This window comes from Helianthus annuus, chromosome 2 (assembly GCF_002127325.2).
Source record: "Helianthus annuus cultivar XRQ/B chromosome 2, HanXRQr2.0-SUNRISE, whole genome shotgun sequence".
Classification (NCBI taxonomy): domain Eukaryota; kingdom Viridiplantae; phylum Streptophyta; class Magnoliopsida; order Asterales; family Asteraceae; genus Helianthus; species Helianthus annuus.
The window spans coordinates 162,323,543-162,342,447 of NC_035434.2; the positions used below are offsets into that span (position 1 = coordinate 162,323,543).

Sequence of the window (18,905 nt, forward strand, 5' to 3'; positions counted from 1 at the left end):
GGAGCGTAAAACGGGTCGTAAAAAAACACGCGTAAAATTTTTTTATCAAAAAATCTGATTTCAAAATGTTGTTTAATAAAAAAAATCCGATTTAGAAAAAAACAATTAATGCAATAGGACAAAAATGTAATAAAAAACAATAAAATTAATAAGACAAAAAAAAAAACAAAATTACTTAAATACCTTTTTAGATTAAAATATTAAAGACATAATAAGAAAAAAACAATTTAATATTACTTTTAACTACTTTTAATCTCATCCATTCATTTTGAAAATCTAATGGCCAGAAAGTGGTTCTCGCGGTTCTTACAACTGGAGGTGGTTTTCATTTTAGCGGTCTCATATATATATATATATATATATATATATATATATATATATATATATATATATATATATATATATATATATATATATATATATATATATATATATATATATATATATATATATATATATATATATATATATATAGGGGATGGTTCAAATGAAAACCACTTTTATTGTGAAAACTCGAAAACTAACTAAAAAAAGCCTAAAAAACACACAAATTTTTTTTTTTCATTTTTTTTATAAAAATCGCTGGTTTTTATATATAAAAAAACTTTCTTTCAAAAAAAACAAAAAAAAAATTTTTTGTAGTACATATGTGCACTACACAATTTTTTTTTTTTTTGAAAAATTTTTTTTGTTTATATAAAAAACTTGCGAAATTTGGTTTGCAAAAAAAAATTGTATGTTTTTTTGGCTTTTTTTAATTAGTTTTCGAGTTTTCACAATAACTAGTGGTTTTCATTTGAACCTTCCCCTATATATATATATATATATATATTGTGTAATTGTTAAAAACGTAAAGTTATATTAAAAATAAGTGGGAAGAAAAATAAATGTGCTTAAATTCTAAATCCCCTTTTCAACAAACTAATAGATTAATAGGTATAGCTGGACATGCACGATGCCCGACGGGTATTCACCTAGCATGGGTCATGGTAATTAGGTATGGAACTATGATTACCAATATTCGCCATATTATCATCCCTAGTCATTCATGTTTATAATTTAGAGTATTTGGGGCGTAGTATGTGCTAAAACACCATTTTTTTCAAGTATTGTGTCAGTCTCCTCATCATAGTTAAGGGGATAGGGAGTGGGGAGCGGCAAACCCACTTCCCCGAATTGTTTACAAGTGGCAAACCAATGCCAAAGTGTTTACCGATCAAATTTTCACCGGATTCGGTGATGCTTTACCGATGCGGGAAAGGAGAAAGGAAAGAGAGAGGGGGGGTGTGCGGTGGGGTCCATTCCAATCTCAACCAATCACATTTTTTTTCTTTTTTTTATTTAAAAAGTTTACCATTTCACCAAATGTTTAAACCATTGCCAACACTTTTCAGCAAAGTTTAAACATTTTTGACTGATTGACATGGCACGCTCTAATTAGTCGATTTTTTGATTTACCACTCCAAAGTGTTTAACCACTCCTTACACCCTAAAGATTAAACAAACTAGTAAACTTTAATCAAATGCGAGAAATAAAAGCTAGTCCTCGTGGGTACAAGGATGCCACACGGCGTTCGTAAATCTATACTATATAATAAAAGAATTCTGTTTTGGGACACTTGTCATTCTCTCATTTAATTGATTAAAATTATTAATAATATTAAAAATAATAATTTTTAATCTAAATTAGTACAAATTATTATTAATAATAATATTTAATCAAATCTAAAATCTAATCTAATACAAATTTTTAGAGTAAAGTCCTTTTTGAGTCCCTGTGGTTTATGTATTTTAACCGTTTGAATCCAAAAATCAAATTTGTCTTGATTTGAGTCCCTGTGCTCTCTAATTTTAACCATTTGAGTCCCTGTGGTCTCTAATTTTAACCATTTGAATCCAAAAACCAAATGTTTCTAATTTGAATGTTGTTTACGTTTTTGGATTCAAATGGTTAAAATTAGAAATCACAGGGACTCAAATCAAGACAAGTTTGGTTTTTGGATTCAAATGGTTAAAATGCACAAACCACATGGACTCAAAAAGAACTTTACTCAAATTATTATTATCAATAATATTTAATCAAATCTAATAAGAATTTATATGAATTCCAAAGTTGATATTAACTTTCAAATAATTAAAAAAAATCCGCCTAACATCACAAATGTTTCTGTTAAATTCGATTAATTAATTTGTTCAACAATCACTATTATCTTTATCATTCAGTACGATTAACCGATTTATCATAATACAACCTCCCATCTATTCAATCATATGATTTTTCAATCTTATATTAACTAAATAAATAAAGACTGATATTCAATCTTATCCTACTTTAAATATAAAAAAAAATCCGTTAGTTCAGATTAATATTCAGTCTTATCCTACTTTAAATATAAAAAAAATCCGTTAGCTTTTTTAAATATACTTTTTTATTATTTGGTATATAAAATCATATTTATTCAGCCCATGTAATACACGGGGTTTTTAAAAATATAATTTTTTTTTATTATTTGGTAAACAATGTTACATTTATTCAACCCGTGTAATACAATGGTTTTAAAGATATAATTTTTTATTATTATTTGGTATATAATATTACATTTATTCAACCCGTACAATACATATGGTTCTTATAGATATAACTTATTTTATTATTCAATATATAAAATTACATTTCTTCAACCCGTGCAATAAAGGAGGCTTTTAAAAAGATAATGTTTTATTATTTGGTATATAAAATTCATTTATTCAACCCGTGTAATACACGGGGTTATAACCTAGTTTAAGTATTAAGAGAAGTGGTTGTAGAATTGAATTTGTTATATAAACGTGGAGGGGGCATGTGGTTTGATTGGGATATTTGAGATGAGACTGCCCCACTTTATCAATTATTATGCACTCCCCAACTGCCACACTAAAACAAATATGTAAAATGACTATCTTTGTTCTTAAGGTTCTTTTAGATATTTGTAGGAATCACATGATTAATTGTTGATAAATGATTTTAAGTAGCTAAATATGTAACATAACCTACACATGTATAGATAAACGATAAAAACTTAAAAAAATATATGAAAATAGTTTTTGATGTACATAAGAGGCATTTGTATGTAAGAAGTACAAATTTTAATACATATAAATCATTTATCTAAAACTTAAATGATTTAAGTTAATTAGTTTTGTTTTTGCAATAATTTATTTATATCATCATCACCATTAAATGGGGCAAGGGGCGGACCTACTATGTAATAAGGGGTAGCCTCCGCTACCCCTTAACGCTCCGACGGTAGTGTAAAATTTAGAAAATTTTGACTTTTTTTTTATTTCGTTACCACTTTTCTGTGAAATGTTGCCCCTATACGAACTTTCAAGATCCGTCACTGACAGGGGGTGGACAGGGCACTCCCCAAAATTATCACATGAACATTTAGCTCCAACCAATCAAGCTATTTCAACTCATTTTCACCATTCAGGAGTTCTAGTGATTAAGTCGGTTGCGGAGGTGTTTCACACCATCACTCGGCGCTTACCAAAAAAAATCCTCATAAGTCATAATTCTTCTCCAAATTTTCTCCGATCTAGCTGTGATAGTGAACACGGAAAACCCCATCATGACGTGATCACCATAGTTACAACAGTCTAATCACATGAACCCATCACGGTGTGTCCAATCCACCCTTATAAACATACTACATTTTGGATGAACATATACAATTCTTCAATTTTTCTTTCATACTCAGTAAATCACAACAATAGCAAAGCTAAGGTAGAGTCTGAGGAGGCTAAGATGTATACATAGAAATAGAGAGACTGCTTCCAGCAAGACTCTGACTTGAGAAAGAATATAGGGAAAATTACCAAAATATCAGTTGACCAAAACACTTTCAAAAATGTCAACCTCCTACGTCGGTGGAAAGGCGCATCAGCGTGGGATGCGTCCGGCAAACGCGGGATGCGTCCGTGGAGCAAAACCCAATAAAAAATGGACACGTGGCCATGGGATGCGTCTAACGAGTTTCTGAAGCGTCCGACGAGTTTTCCGGCGAGTTTCTGAAGCGTCTGACGAGTTGCAGGTTTCCGACGAGTTTTCCAGCGAATTTTGAGTTGAATTCAAAGGTAGCAATAAAGAAGCTTGCATCAGTCCAAGTTGAAGTCAAAGGGTCAAGTTTACACATAAACCAACTATATATCTACTCATCGGAAACCTGCAACCCGTCGGAAAACTCATCGGAAACCTATAACCCGTCAGAAAACTCGCCGGTTGCTTCAGAAACTTGCCGGACGCATCCCGTGCGTCATGTCTTGCTCCAAGGACGCATCCCATGGCCATGTGTCCATTTTTTATTGGGTTTTGCTTGCCGGACGCATCCCACGCTGATGCGCCTCTCCACCGACGCAGGAGTTTGACATTTTTGAAAAGTATTTTTGATCAACTGATATTTTGGGAAATATTTTGGTAATTTTCCCAAGAATATATACATTTAAGACAATAAATATTTATTCTTCACACGTGGCCATTTCTATCCAAAAAGCATTTAATCATAGGAACATCTTTTCCACCGGCCAAAATCAAGATCTTCTAACTACCCCCTTATCCCCTAACTCTATATAACTAACTATTTCCAACTTCCAACTTCCAACACACTACTAACCAACTTTCACAAAAATGGATCGCCACAACCACAATGCACCATCCCACCACCATCAACCATCCCAACCGCAAGCCACGGTCACGGTCCACCATGACTCCCACCACACCCCTAACTACACTGACAACAAACCCACTGTCAGGTTTTACTGCAAGGCCAAAAATGATTACTCACTCACTATCCGAAATGGTAAAGTGGTTCTTGCACCCACCAACCCTTCTGATCACCATCAGGTATGCACTAAATGTTTGAATTTAGCGCGATAAGTTTTCGATCAGTTGTAAATGGGTTGACATGATTTTGGACAGCATTGGATAAAAGAAGAGAAGTACAGCAACACAGTGAAGGATGAAGAGGGTTTTCCCTCTTTTGCTTTGGTGAATAAAGCTACTGGACAGGCAATCAAACACTCTGCTGGTTCCGGGAAGCCGGTATGATTTTGTTCGATTGTATTTGGAAATGAACTCGAGGGGTGATAAATGGGTCGGGTTTGCGGGTCGAATTGACATGAACCCAATGTAATAGGAATTTTTGCGGACTGACACCAACACGACTGGTTAACTTGAATAAAGTTATGTCATATCTTTTTGTATATTAACGTTCTAAAATTTTAAATTAGAAATATTGACACAAATCTATATAAAATAAGTATGCTTGATATTTATTTCTCATTTATCTTTTTTTTTAAATGAAAAGATGTTGACATGAACGTGATCGTGAGTTTTCGCAGTTGACACGAACATCACACTTTTAAACCGATTGTTTTTCTTTTTAATATTCTAAATTCACAAAGATACAACAACAAATATATATATATAATAATTACGTTTAAACTATAAAACTCTATGGTTAAATATCTATTATGTTTAAGATTTTCGCACAAAATCCCCAAATGTTTAAGATATGTTACAAAACATATTTAAAAAAAAAAAAAGAGTGAATTTCAAGTTTTGTCCTTTATCTTTAGGCCACTTTGCAAGTTTTGTCCTTTATGTTTAAATTTGATGAGTTTTGTCCTTTATGTTTAAAAATCAAGCACGTTTTACCCTTTATGTTTAAAAATCAAACACGTTTTGTCCTTTATGTTTAAAAAATCAAGCACGTTTTGTCCTTAAAAATCAAGCATAAAGGACAAAACGTGCTTGATTTTTAAACTTAAAGGACAAAACTCGTCAAATTTAAACATAAAGGAAAAACTTGCAAAGTGGCAAAAAGATAAAGGACAAAACTTGAAATTCACTCAAAAAAAAAAACATGTTAAATTAATGTGTCAACTCTCAAACCCGTCAAGTCAACCCGAGCACAATCTCTTTAACTAAACATATCCCTAGGTTCAATCCAATCCTAACTTGAACCTGTTAAGATTAACCCAATCCATGAATTTCATGTTAAGTTCGTATCGTGTCAGAAGTTCCGCTTACGGTATAAATGTATATGCAGGTTGAGCTAGTGGAATACAATCCAGATAAGGTTGATGAGTCAGTTCTTTGGACCCAAAGCAAGGATTTGGGTGATGGTTTTCATGCAGTAAGGGTGGTTAATAACATTAAGCTCAATGTAGATGCCTGGAATGGTGATAAAGAACATGGTGGTGTTCGTGATGGCACCGAAATTTATCTCTGGGGATGGACCAAGGGTGATAACCAGCGGTGGACCACTGCGCCTTTCTGTAAGTTTCCTTACTCGAACGAAAAAAAAGGATGATTTTTTTTTTCTTTCTCAGTGGCGGAGCTTGACCAAAAGTTTCGAGGGGCCGTAAAGTGATGGGACCCAAAAATTTTTTTCCTATCGTTATGTTTCGGGTCGGGTCGGGTTGGCTATTCGATTCAAGTCGGGTCAAATAATAATAGTTCCAAATAAAACAAAGTGTATATTTACTAAACTACCCATTAAAGTTTATAAATATTTAGGATTTACAATTTAGGAAAAATAATTGGGGGGGGGGAGGCGATCCTATATAATTTTAATTTTTTTGGACGAATAACCGAAACTTATACACTTCTAATCGAAACATTGGGGTGGGTGGGTGCACCCCCGGGCACCCACTATACTTCGCCAGTGCTTTCTATAAAGGTTGAGCTTCTAAAATGATATTACTTGATTTGAGTGAACTCACCTTGACTCAAACTCGGCTCGAAATTTATATGAGCCATCACAGTTCCAAAATTGTACGAGCTGATTTCAAGTGAACTTTATTTTAGCTATTTTTAAGCGAGTCGTGAGCTATTTGATCAGCCCAATTACATGTTAACTTCTTCGATAAGCATAATTGGATTTCGATTCCAAGTGATTTGAACATTTTTTAACATAGCAATTGCAAGAATCAATGGTTTATGATATTTTAATTATGTTTTGCCTGCAGGATGTATTATGTGTTGTTGCGGTCGGGTGTTTTGTTTATGGCCACGGAGTGATGCTCGTATGTATGTTCGAATGATGTTTTGAAACGTTGCGACGATGTATTATAAATAGTATGATAGTCGGCCCGTTACATGGCTCGACGCTATGGCTAGTACTTGCTGGAGATACTATTGATGTTTATCATGTTTGTTTGTATGTTTATATGTAGATGTGTGTATGAGAATAATATTTGTGTACTTAAAAGTGATTTTAGTTTTCTACATTCTTGACATATTGCAACATGATAGTAGTATTTCACTAAAGTCACATACATCTTTTGTCTAAAACAAAGACCACTCCAGTTTTAAGACCAGTGGGTGTGGGCGTTTTGGCCCGTTAACGTCGGGTGCTCCACCCTAGGTTGGTGTTTTGGTTAGCGTTGCTCGCTTGGCGTGAAGATTCTTCCTGGTGCGGGGGTGACATGGCGGGCTGTGGTTGGTTGGTTTATTGTAGGTTTTTTTTAATTTTCTTTGTAGTTTTTTAAAAAAATTCCACATGGTTGGCTACGCCCAGCAAAGCAACGCCCCACCACACCCCTAATTTTTGAGTATTAGCTTGTGGATCCCACCCTCGCCACATGCCGAGCAATGCCCCCAACCCAAACCCCTCCACACCCCATAGTCTAATATATGAAACTTGATTATCATTTGTTTTTCCAAGTTCAACTACAATTTGAGATGCCATTACCGCTTTAGCTAGGTGGTAGAGGCTTTTATCTTTCGGAAAAAAGATCAAGGTTCAAATCCTAACATGAAATATAATTAGTTCTATGTTAGTTCCCTGTGTGTTACACGGGTTGAACAATCTGAACTATATAATAAATATTTCTTGTAAATGCAAACCAAAGATAGAGACGTTTATATACCAAATTGACATAAATGAGTTAATATAAAGATGATGTATGTTACTACTATAATGTAATCTTTGAAAATGATACAAAAATAAATATATTATATTATATAATACTTATTATTGTATTTACGTATTACATTATATTTAATGAGAAATAAAAAGTTACAATTATAATTCGCACATTACCGAAAATAATTTGAATCCAAAAAATATTTACATAATTATTAGATTTTTTGCTTGATTTTAGCGACGTATTGCAACATTTTGTTTTATATATATTTAAAGTTAGATAGTAATAAATTATGAAAATAATGTGTCGAGTAAAGTATATGGATGATCCATGTGATTTATCAAATTTTTGAATTTAATCTCTATTTTTTCAAAAATAAACGAACACTATAGGTGGTTAGTAATAACAATCAAGTTATATATTTAGTTATAATAATATGACAAACAAATTAAGGACCTAAGTACGAACAATCAAGTTATATATTAATTTAATCTATGACAAAACAAATATCGAACCTAACTATGTATAAATTTCTTAAAATAAACTAATATACAATAATTAAAATCCCCATAAATAAATAAGATACTTGAGTGTGTTCCCTTTTCATCAAACAAATTTTAAAATTTATGGTTAGATAATTTATTAAAAAAAAAATATGTTTCGTTAATAAATAATTGTGATTTTTTTCTATAAGAGATTAAACTAAATAATATTTAATAGGAGATTTATCTATAATTAATTAGAAGATATTAATTAAACTAAATAATAATTATTCATAAGATACATGGCCTAATATGATGACAAGCGTCACAAAACTGGTTTTTTTATTATATAGTATAGATTTATCGGTATAATTTAGAGGTAGGAGTATCAACATTAATGTAACCTTTATTGTAAAAAAAAAACTACAACATGAGATAGTTATGAAAGTTTCATGATAACTTTTATATTTAAGTCAACTAAAAAACAAGCATTAAATGATAATCATGGTTTATGGCACTTAATATATAAAAATAAAAAAAGAAAACCCCCCACAAGATTATAACAATTTTAGTTCCTTGAATAGTTAAACAAATTTTACAAGAAAAACAAAAGTGCTACATAAAAATAGTACACGTATAAAACATACAATTATTATACTATCTATTCGTCCACGCATTTTAGAATATACGAATTACTAGGTTATGGCCCGTGTTACACACGATGTAACCAATAAAAATACTATATAGCTTTAGATTATAATTAAATAAAATAACATATTAACGTAATACAGTCTCAGTCTGACATGTAGAAAACATTAACTGACATCTTACTTCTAATATAAGTATAATTGTTTTTCAACTGTTAGTAAGTTGCCTTAACAAATCACTGATTCCTCTCACCTTACCATGATATCTTTGATCTTTTTTGTAGACAACAGAATCATTCAGGGTGTCTTTGAGTAGCAACTGCTCACCTAAAAGCTTCCAGATCTTTGCAACAGCAACATTTCTAGTGCTGTTTTGGGTTTTGGTCTAGGCTTCGCGTAGAGCCTTCTCCTGTTAGCTTGCAGCAGATGCAACAGTGTTGTTGGTGCATGAATCACCTGGGTGTTGAGAAGTGCATCTTAAAGAGATATGGTTTCACAGCTCTGATAAAACTATATCTAGATTGCACAAGAAGAAAGTGAATGGCATTTATCACTCAACGGTTGCCACCTTAGTTATGTTTACCTAGTTGATAAAGCAAAGTCACCTTCACTTATTTTCCCGTGAATCTTATCTGCAAGTTAGGACAAATCAAAAGAAAGAAAATAAGCAATAAAAACATGGCATTATACGAGACAAAATATCAAGAAGAAAAAGAAAATATTTTAGCATTATGTCAATAAAAGACTCAAATTCATTTAGAATGGATTTCCTATTGAATTATATTTGAGATGTAATCCGCAAAAACAAAAAAAAACAAAAAAAACAAAAAACAAAAAACAAATTTCATGATGGCAATAATTTCTTAATTATATACAATATACAAAAATGAATATGGTTTATTAGGCAATTAATAATAAAACTTTTCTAATAGTGGTGAAGGTCAAATTTAACAACCCTAGGTGAGCTTACACACCAGGATCCATTTCAATATACTCATAATCATATATTTACAGTTTGGATTTTATGCAAAAAGCAACCACATATCACAATTACATAAGGTGAAAATCAATCACTTACTATTAATGGCTTGTCAATAAATGTAAGCATCGTTTAAAAAATTAATATATGCTTTAATTCAACATAAAGTTTCTTTAAATTATCATTAAAACACCCAATCTTAACATTTTTACACTAAACCAAATTAAAAAATCAGCAATATATTATTCATGCAGGTAATGTACATGTCTTTGCTGTGTTATATAATACATAAGTTGTATCTTATAATGCTTATTTGAATGAGCTTGTTATTGCAATAGAAAAAAATGGCATCCATTTTAGTTGACACATCCATGAGTAGAAGTTTATGCAACTCGTATCATTTTTAGCTTCATTTATAAACATTAAGTCATTAAAATTCATTATGTTAAAGTAGGTGAATAAGTTTTTTATAGGCATCTTAAATAAACGGCATACACCGCATAGTGAAGCACATGACACTGATCTATATAAAAGTTGGGCAAAAAAGTTGCGAAACAATTTAATTAGACACATACTTGAAAAATGAAGTTCTTGCATTATAAATTAGATTATAAACAGATTGTTCATAACTACAAAAATATTCAATACCAAGTTTATTTGTTTCAATGAACAAATATCTTTCTTTATCGTAAACTATAAGTTCGGGCCGGTCTTCAAGTGTTCAGTTTTCCTCGGTCCAAACACATGAACCAAACCGAAAAGAATTAGTAATTTAGTATCTAGATCAGAAACCGAAGAGCAACTGACCTGCAAGCATTTCGGTTCGAGCTTGGGTTTTCCGGGTCGGTTATTCGGCCTTATTAAAGCGAAACCGAGAACTTGAAACCAAAAAATAACATATTTGCTACTCAAACAAAAACAAACATATTAGGTTTTTATTTTATTTTATTTTATGAAAACCTAAATCAATGAATTGTGAACATTCATATTGATGCAAATATACAGAGTATTTCAGTATTTCAGATAATAAACTATTTATATGAGATATTAGTGCACAAAATCAAAAGGTTTACACAGTGAGTGAACAAAGGAAATCACAATGAAAATAGAAGTAATTGAACAGGGGATCAGAAAAACCTTTGATGGATGCATTATATAATAAACGTTGATCGAAAATAAAAGAACCCTTATCTGCAAAAACAAAGATTATCATGAACAAAGGAATAGAAAAACCTCTGTTGGAGTGGATTATACGTACTAAAACAACCATGAAATATAAATTATGAAAGTATACTAACCTTGATTTGGGCAAAATAGAGAATAGGATTGGAAAAACCCTAACAAACATACACAACAATTAGTAACATGAAATCAAGTGGAGATAATTAATACAAAGCAAAGAAGATGTTATGTGTTAATGACAGGAGTAAATGAAAAGGTAGATCAGAGGAAGATGAAGATCGGCAGCTAGAATCATACGCACGATGTCGTCACCATTAGGGTCTGTTTAGGGGAAAACGTGAATAATGAAAAACATCATTATTTGATTAAACCAATCTCCTGGGTCGGGTTATTTCACCCAAGGAATCTACGCGTCCCATTAATACGGGTTAAGGGGCATTAGGCGGGAAACATCATTCAGGAGTCCCTTAACAATTAACACGTGTCCTCAACCTAGTTTACTTTATTATATAGTAAGATAAGATACGTAATTACTATTTACAAGTATCAACATTTAAACAATCATATAATGAACATATTCTTATTTAATTACCGGATAAGGATGGTGCTTTTTATGGGAAGGTTAGTGATACGGAACTGATCGAATGGCTAACGCAGATACTTGTACGATTAGCACAACTTAAAATAGACATAAAGTCATAAACTATACTACTTTTGAAGTTACGTGCCTACAGATAACGGGTGAATCTGGCATTCAATAGAATAAGTTGTTGCTTAGGGAGAAAATATATACTACATAGAAAGTTAAAACCAGTACACGTATAAAACACATAATTTTACTATGTTTGAATTTATGGGCCTATAAATAAATTTTACTACGTTTGAAGTTGTTGCAATTTTCATCTTTAATTTGATAAAATTAAGGGGGAAATCAGTGATTTCACATCTATCTTTCTTTCACATATATGTAAGGGTGAGCGGGGAACTTCTTGGGGAGGGGAGCGGGGACCTTAGTCCCCGAGCGGGAACACTGCCGCCATCGGCTCGGGGAACGTAAGCGGGGAGGGGGATCGGTGAGAGGTTACCGCATGAGAGAGAGAGGAGGTGATTGGTTGTTAATGTGGGTCCACTCTTTTTCCACAAATCATATTTTTTTCTTATTTTTTTATAAAAAATAATTGTGTGAGTGGAGTGATTCCAACGTTTGAGTGCAAAATGTGGACTTAAGAGGGGAGTTGACGTGGCGCGTGCTGATTGACCGTGAGTAAAAGAGGGACTCCCCTAAGAGAGGAGTGCCCCTCTCACCCTAACACATGTTCGATGCCTGTTAACAGTTGGATCAAACTGTTATACCTTTTATATTTAGTGATATTGGATTTAAATAACCCTAATTTTCACCAAGTGGCCGATAGTACTCCAAACTTTCGATTTTTTACCACACCACTCCCAACTTTCAACTTATTTTTCTCTGACACTCCCAAACTAACTGTACACTAACCCAGTTAGGCTTTTTACTGATGTGGCACTTCTTTGGTGACCTGGCATATGACGTGGCGTTTTTTTAGACGTGGCAGTTGACATGGCATTTGATTTTGGTTTTCTGATGATGTGGCAGTTGACGTGACGTCTAATTTGACTTTTGATGATTTGGCATTGTTTTGGTGACATGGCAGCTGATGTCAAGGGTTAGACCATGTGTAGTGGTATAAGACCACCCGTAGTGGGGCATGATTTTTAAAAAAAATTGGAAAAAAACGCCCCATAACGCCCCCCCTTCCATTACACTAGGCGTTATAGGGCGTTATATTTGAAAAAAAATGGGTTGAGCGTTTTAATTAAAACGCCATGCACAAACAATCCTATCCAATCACTTGAGAGCACATGCCTGACAACTTTGACCAACCAATACTTTCCATCCATATGTTTGCTTTTTTTTTTTTTTTTTTTTAATGATTGGAAGGGGCATTATTAGGCATTATGCCCACTACACCACTTTTGCTATAATGCCCTCTTGCTGACTAGGACGCCACGTGTCGTATAATGCCCCATGGTGGGGGCATTATAAGCTTCTACCACTACACATGGTCTAACACTATAATGCCCCCACCATGGGGCGTTTTGCGCCATGTGGCGTCCTAGTCAGCAAGGGGGCATTATAGCAAAAGTGGTGTAGTGGTATAATGCCCCATAATGCCCCATTCAATCATTTTACAATCATTTCACAATTATTTTTTTTTTTAATTTAAAACATAAAATAACCTTCATTAATTTAAAAAAAAATTACATTACTTGAAAAAAAAATAAAAAAAAAACTTAAAAAAAACCGAAAGTAAAAAAAAAAGCAGAAAATAAAAAAAAAAACCGAAAAATAACTGAAAAAAATAAAAAAAAAAACATAAAAAAATAATATGATCTAGAGTCCATATTTTTCTTTAATTTTTTGGCAACGCATTTGCGCAAGGATCAACGCATCGCCTTGTAGGTGGTCGATAGGTTTGGACAAAAACTCGATGTCCTTTTCCATTTGCCTCGCCTCTTGCATCTCGTTAAATTTTTTTGTTTCGGCCACTCGTTCCTTCATAATTTCATAACGTTGGTGGCCGAGATCTCGAATGTCTTGGAGACGACGGTTCATCTCCTCGAAATCATCCTTTAACTCGAGATCGGAAGACGACTCGACCGTTTTTTTCCCGGCTCCCTTTCTTCTACCGCCGGGTCGGGCCAACTCTTCTTGAATGCCCTCGTCCACCGCCTCATTTAAAGTTGGAAAAAAGTGGGAGAGATAGTGAGTTTTTGTATAAAAAATGGTGTGAATGTGGGGTAAATATATATAGTGGGAATTATTTTAAATTAAAAAAAAAATAAAAGAAAGTTACCGTTTGAACAACGGTCGAATTTTTGGTGGCCCCACAATTTTAAGCGTTATTTTTAAAACGCCGGAGGCATTTTTTTTCGAAAATCACACCTGAAAACGCCCCCTGTAATGGGGGGGTGGGCGTTTTACGGCGTTTTAGGGCAAAAATTTTAAAAAAAAAAACGCCCCATTACGCTTGGTCTTAGTGTTGAGTTAGTTTGGGAGTGATGTAGAAAAATAAGTTGAAAGTTAGGAGTAGTATGGTACAAATCGAAAGTTGAAAATGATATCAGTCAGTCAATTGATGAAAGTTAGGGTTATTTAAATCTGATATCCCTTGTATTTATTAGTGGCGGTTTGATTATTGCAATTGAAGTTAAATTATTCTACCGATTTCTAATCATGATTTTTCAAGTTGCAACAATCACCCTATATGCTTGAGATATCACTCCAGGTGATAAGCAAGAACTAGATGAGGATAAGGCTTTGCATAGTGAAGTACGTATCTAGGGAGCTAATATCGAAACATCATTAATACTGATGTGGTATTTTGACGCCAACCCTCATACGGGCCACATTACAAGGCAATTATAAATGACACAGGTAGAGGGCTAAAATGGCTATACAATCTATATGAGAGGGTGTTTCGCTTGCATCATACAAGTCGGAGTATGGTCTGACAAAGAAATAACAGAGGTGACAGTGATATGACTTATACTAGAGGAGCACAAAAAAACCGTACCCGAAACTGGACCCGGTAAAAAAAACCCGGAACCGGTATTTTTAATACCCGAGTATTCTATACCTGAAACTGGAACCGAATCTACCCGTAGGGTATAGATAGGGTATGCATTTTGATCTCAATACGTGGAACCAGAACCGATCATACCTGATTAATATCCGAAACAGGATAAGAACCGGAACCGATTATACCCGGCTATACTCGATACATGATTCTAATATCTTTCTTTTAAATTTATGTTTGTGCATTTATTTTAATTTCCTTACATTATACAATTCATATTTAATAATAATAATAAACAAAAAATACAAAAAATAGGTTAATAAAAACGCAATAGGGTGGGCTTTAGAAAAAATAGGTGTGGGCTTAAACTTTTAAAATCAAGATGGGCTTAAACAATTTAACATAGGCTCAAATATTTATAACTTATTAGTTTTGTACTTTTGGACGTGTGGGCTTATTTAATTATTTTAGCTAAAAAATATACTTGGATCAAAAGTTTAAGTTTGTATTTATAATATACTTGTAAAATAGACGATCAGAAGCAGACCATGTCAGTGGTGAACCACACGATCGACAACAGAACATAACAAACAACCGTGCAACTTTTAGAGAGAGAGGGAGCAGAGCTTTTATAGAGAGCCATTTCTAAGGAGAGAGAGATCAGAGAGTGAAGAGAGGCATACGGCGAAGATATAAAAAATATATAGAGAAGTCAGAAAGTTAAATGTGTGTCAAGCACATAGGAGTCTAGAGTGCTAGACCAAGAGCCAACTCAAATAATAAGCTTAATAAACAAACACTAAAGCCCAAGGTACAATTATACAAAGCCTAATAAAACAATAATGCAAAGATTACAAAACATGATGCACAACCATGTTGATAATTGGTAGTATATAAATCGAGCTTAATTATTTATCTTCAACTAGTGTTTTTTCACGCGCTACGCGGCGGAAATTCAGTTGGTATCGGTTGAGTTTGTTCCGATAACGACACTGATTATAACTGCTGAAAGAGGAAACTAAAAAACATAAAGTTGTGATATGCCGAAAAGGATATTGACCCGTGTTTTATATCAATCGAAAACCATACAAAAATATTGGTTATGATACTACCAATATTGGTACCGATGTTCGGTTGAAATCGGTTTGGTTCGTCACGTATCGATACTCGTATAGTTTACGATTAAAAATGTGAACTTTTAATATTGTTATAGGCACTTGTTTAGTTTGTGATAAAATAAATAAATTACTATTCAATGTCCCTTTTCGTTTGATTTACAACGATAGCGGCACGATATTCATTTTCAGTAAAGGTAAAAATAAATATATTATTAAAACTTTAGATTTCTATTCATCGAGACTTTCTTTTATATATAAATAAACGAAACATCTTTTCATTTTTAAGAAGTTAAGCTATCACAATGTAATATCTAATCTCTAGAAAATACATATATAACTAAATATCCCTATGAGTTAATTACTGTTTTCGTCCCTGTGGTTTATCAAAAATCACTATTTCAGTCCATTAGTTTAAAAATTGCGGTTTCAGTCCCTGTGGCTTCACTTTCATAACCATTTCAGTCCACCTCGTAACCATTTCAGTCCCTGTACTAACAGAATAAATGGATTGAAATGGTTACGAAAGTGAAACCACATGGACTGAAATAGTTACGAAAGTGAAACTACAGGGACTGAAATCGCAATTTTTAAAATAATGGACTGAAATAGTGATTTTTGACAAACCACAGGGACGAAAACAGTAATTAACTCTATCCCTATTCTCATTCCCAGTATCCCTAGATGCACTGAATATGTGAGTTCAATTCACATGTGACATACAAAAGTTTTCGTCTCTAGAATTTAGAGGTCAAAGTTAATAGGCCACAAAAAACAAAAACACACAAAAAATCAAAAAAAAAAAAAATCATGTTTTACTGTAGCTAACAATTAAGTTGATAAATTATATATATAATAATAATAATAATTTATATTTGTAAAATTGTAACTATTTGATTTAAGTAATTTACATGTCTATTAGGGGGTCGGGGCGCCCCGTGAAGGGCCATGATGATCGCGAAACACCGTCGCAAGGCGTGTTTTCACGGTAGTGTTGTGATGGGTGTGATGGACGCCCCGTAATGTCCTTAGCCAAATAATATAATCCCTTTCTAGTTGTAGCTTTCTAAAGTTTGATTTGATCATTTATATTTGTATTCAACTTAAAAAAGAGCTTTGATATAATAGTTTTCTCCAAGAGTTTTCTGATTATATTTAACGTCACTTCTTCGTAAATTAGTAAATTGTGATTACAAAAATAACTTCATTCCGGTAAAAAAGAATCAAAAATATTTCAAACAACTTAGTCCTTACAAAAGGTGTATTTTTGTGTTTTTCTAAAAGACAAGGGGCTTAAAATGTCACATTTTAAACTTGGTGGGGGTTGTACGGATAACGCGGAAACAATCCTGGGAGTTGAGCTTAGAAGCTCATTTTGAACCAATGCCGTGATTCTAATGAAAGCAATTTCCTTTTAAATTTAATTATTTATTCATTTACTTATATATAATATTATTTTATCCCACAAAAATAGGGGCAAATTCAGAATTAGAGAAAAAGAAACCGTTGACTTGTCAAAGTCATGTACGTGATGATGACATGCTGACATCATCTACACCCATCCTTTTCAATATTCATTCATGAGTTAAGTACTTAACCCTAAATAACAAGATTATTAACGTTAGATTTTTCTTTGTATTAGGTAAGTTTATTTATGTGGGTTGACAAAGTTCAAAACATTACAAAAATACAACTATATAATTAATGCAAGCTTGTATTAAGATAATATAGGAAACCTTAAAATTTAGTTAAGTTTATTTATGTGGGTTGACAAAGTTAAAAACATTACAAAATTAAAATTATATAATTAATGCAAGCTTGTATTAAGATAAGAAGGTAGGAAACCTTAAAATTTACTATAAAAATGAAAAATTATAAAAATACAACTAGATAATAAATAGTATTGTTGTTGGTCATATGGTTTTGTTCGTGTTTGAGGAAGTCTTCAAACAGATTTTTAAATCATCATCTATAAACAATTAAAGCATTATATTGATTTACCTTTTTCTTATAGAAAAAAATATGTATATTACTTGATTACGACCCTATGTGGTCGCTTGTTTTACACTATGCTTTTTAGTTTTAATGATTTGAAGATGATGTATCGTTCATCTAGACATTATAATATTAAATGTGGTTGATTTTTGTTTTACTTGTACTTGTAGAATTCGATATAAACCTTTTAAAGGACAAGCAAACGTCTTTTGCTTAATAACGTCTTAACATAAGATATTTATCATCGTTGACAAGTAATTAAAAACCGCAATATTACATTACCACGTTACGTATTTATCATCAAATGGATGCATTGAACACAACCCTATGTTTGTTCGGTTATGACTTGATGAACTAGACATAAATCAATCGATCAGTTATGTGATCTACACGAAAATGAAGAACGTTACCAGACGATGACTTTTGAGATATATTAAATGTTTAAACTAGTCAATGATAAGAGCGATTACATGCTTTTGAGATTGTTCATCCCATTTGCGACAAGTATATTGATGAAACTATGGAAGGAATTAACCATTGATATGATATGATTTGGGAGTAATCTTAGGTGGTATGGCTTCTCTAAACGAAGAGATCATTATTTAAAAAACGAAACTAAATATTACGTTTCACTTAGAGTTACGAGCACCGTCCTTAAACTATGAACATTAGATTTTGTAGGTAACGAGTTGACGTTACCCGCGCGTTGCAGCGGGATTCTGATGGTGAAAGTCTTTAGTATCACCATGTGAGAGATGAAATTCTATAGCTTTAGCAAAACAATTTTCTTTTCATATTTTTATCCCTAGCCTACATTACCACACTAAATCATTTTATCAAGAACTGTGTGAAAAAAACGATATAATTATTAATATCTATACTTTATAATAAAAGAAACCTTTTTAGGACACTTGTCATTCTCTCATTTAATTGATTAAAATTATTAATAATACTAAAAATAATAATATTTAATCTAGATTAATACAAACTAGATG

General features: G+C 32.6%; 1 protein-coding gene and 1 long non-coding RNA gene across 3 annotated transcripts; one reads left to right on the plus strand and one right to left on the minus strand.

Annotated features, from left to right (window-relative positions):
* The first annotated feature begins 4,626 nt into the window (after positions 1-4,626).
* Positions 4,627-7,312, plus strand: LOC118488102 (ricin B-like lectin R40G3). Its single transcript, XM_035985233.1, has 4 exons — positions 4,627-4,882; positions 4,958-5,080; positions 6,090-6,318; positions 7,012-7,312. Coding segments are annotated over exons 1-4 (570 nt in total). The 5' UTR covers positions 4,627-4,666; the 3' UTR covers positions 7,014-7,312.
* Positions 7,313-9,117: 1,805 nt separating this feature from the next.
* LOC110926427 lies at positions 9,118-11,586 on the minus strand. 2 transcript variants are annotated; one of them, XR_004883740.1, is made up of 5 exons: positions 11,318-11,586; positions 11,157-11,210; positions 10,827-10,926; positions 9,624-9,672; positions 9,118-9,496 (listed from the first exon to the last, which is right to left on the minus strand). It is a non-coding gene; the product is annotated as an uncharacterized LOC110926427 (long non-coding RNA). The 2 variants fall into 2 exon arrangements; XR_002585227.2 differs by having other exon boundaries at positions 9,118-9,672.
* Between the last annotated feature and the right edge of the window lie 7,319 nt (positions 11,587-18,905).

Bases quoted from the DNA above. Each gene is read 5' to 3' on its own strand.
- LOC118488102 (XM_035985233.1), top strand. From the start codon at position 4,667: ATGGATCGCCACAACCACAATGCACCATCCCACCACCATCAACCATCC. The intron at 4,883-4,957 runs GTATGCACTAAA...GATTTTGGACAG, and splicing joins ACCCTTCTGATCACCATCAG to CATTGGATAAAAGAAGAGAA. The intron at 5,081-6,089 runs GTATGATTTTGT...ATGTATATGCAG, and splicing joins CTGCTGGTTCCGGGAAGCCG to GTTGAGCTAGTGGAATACAA.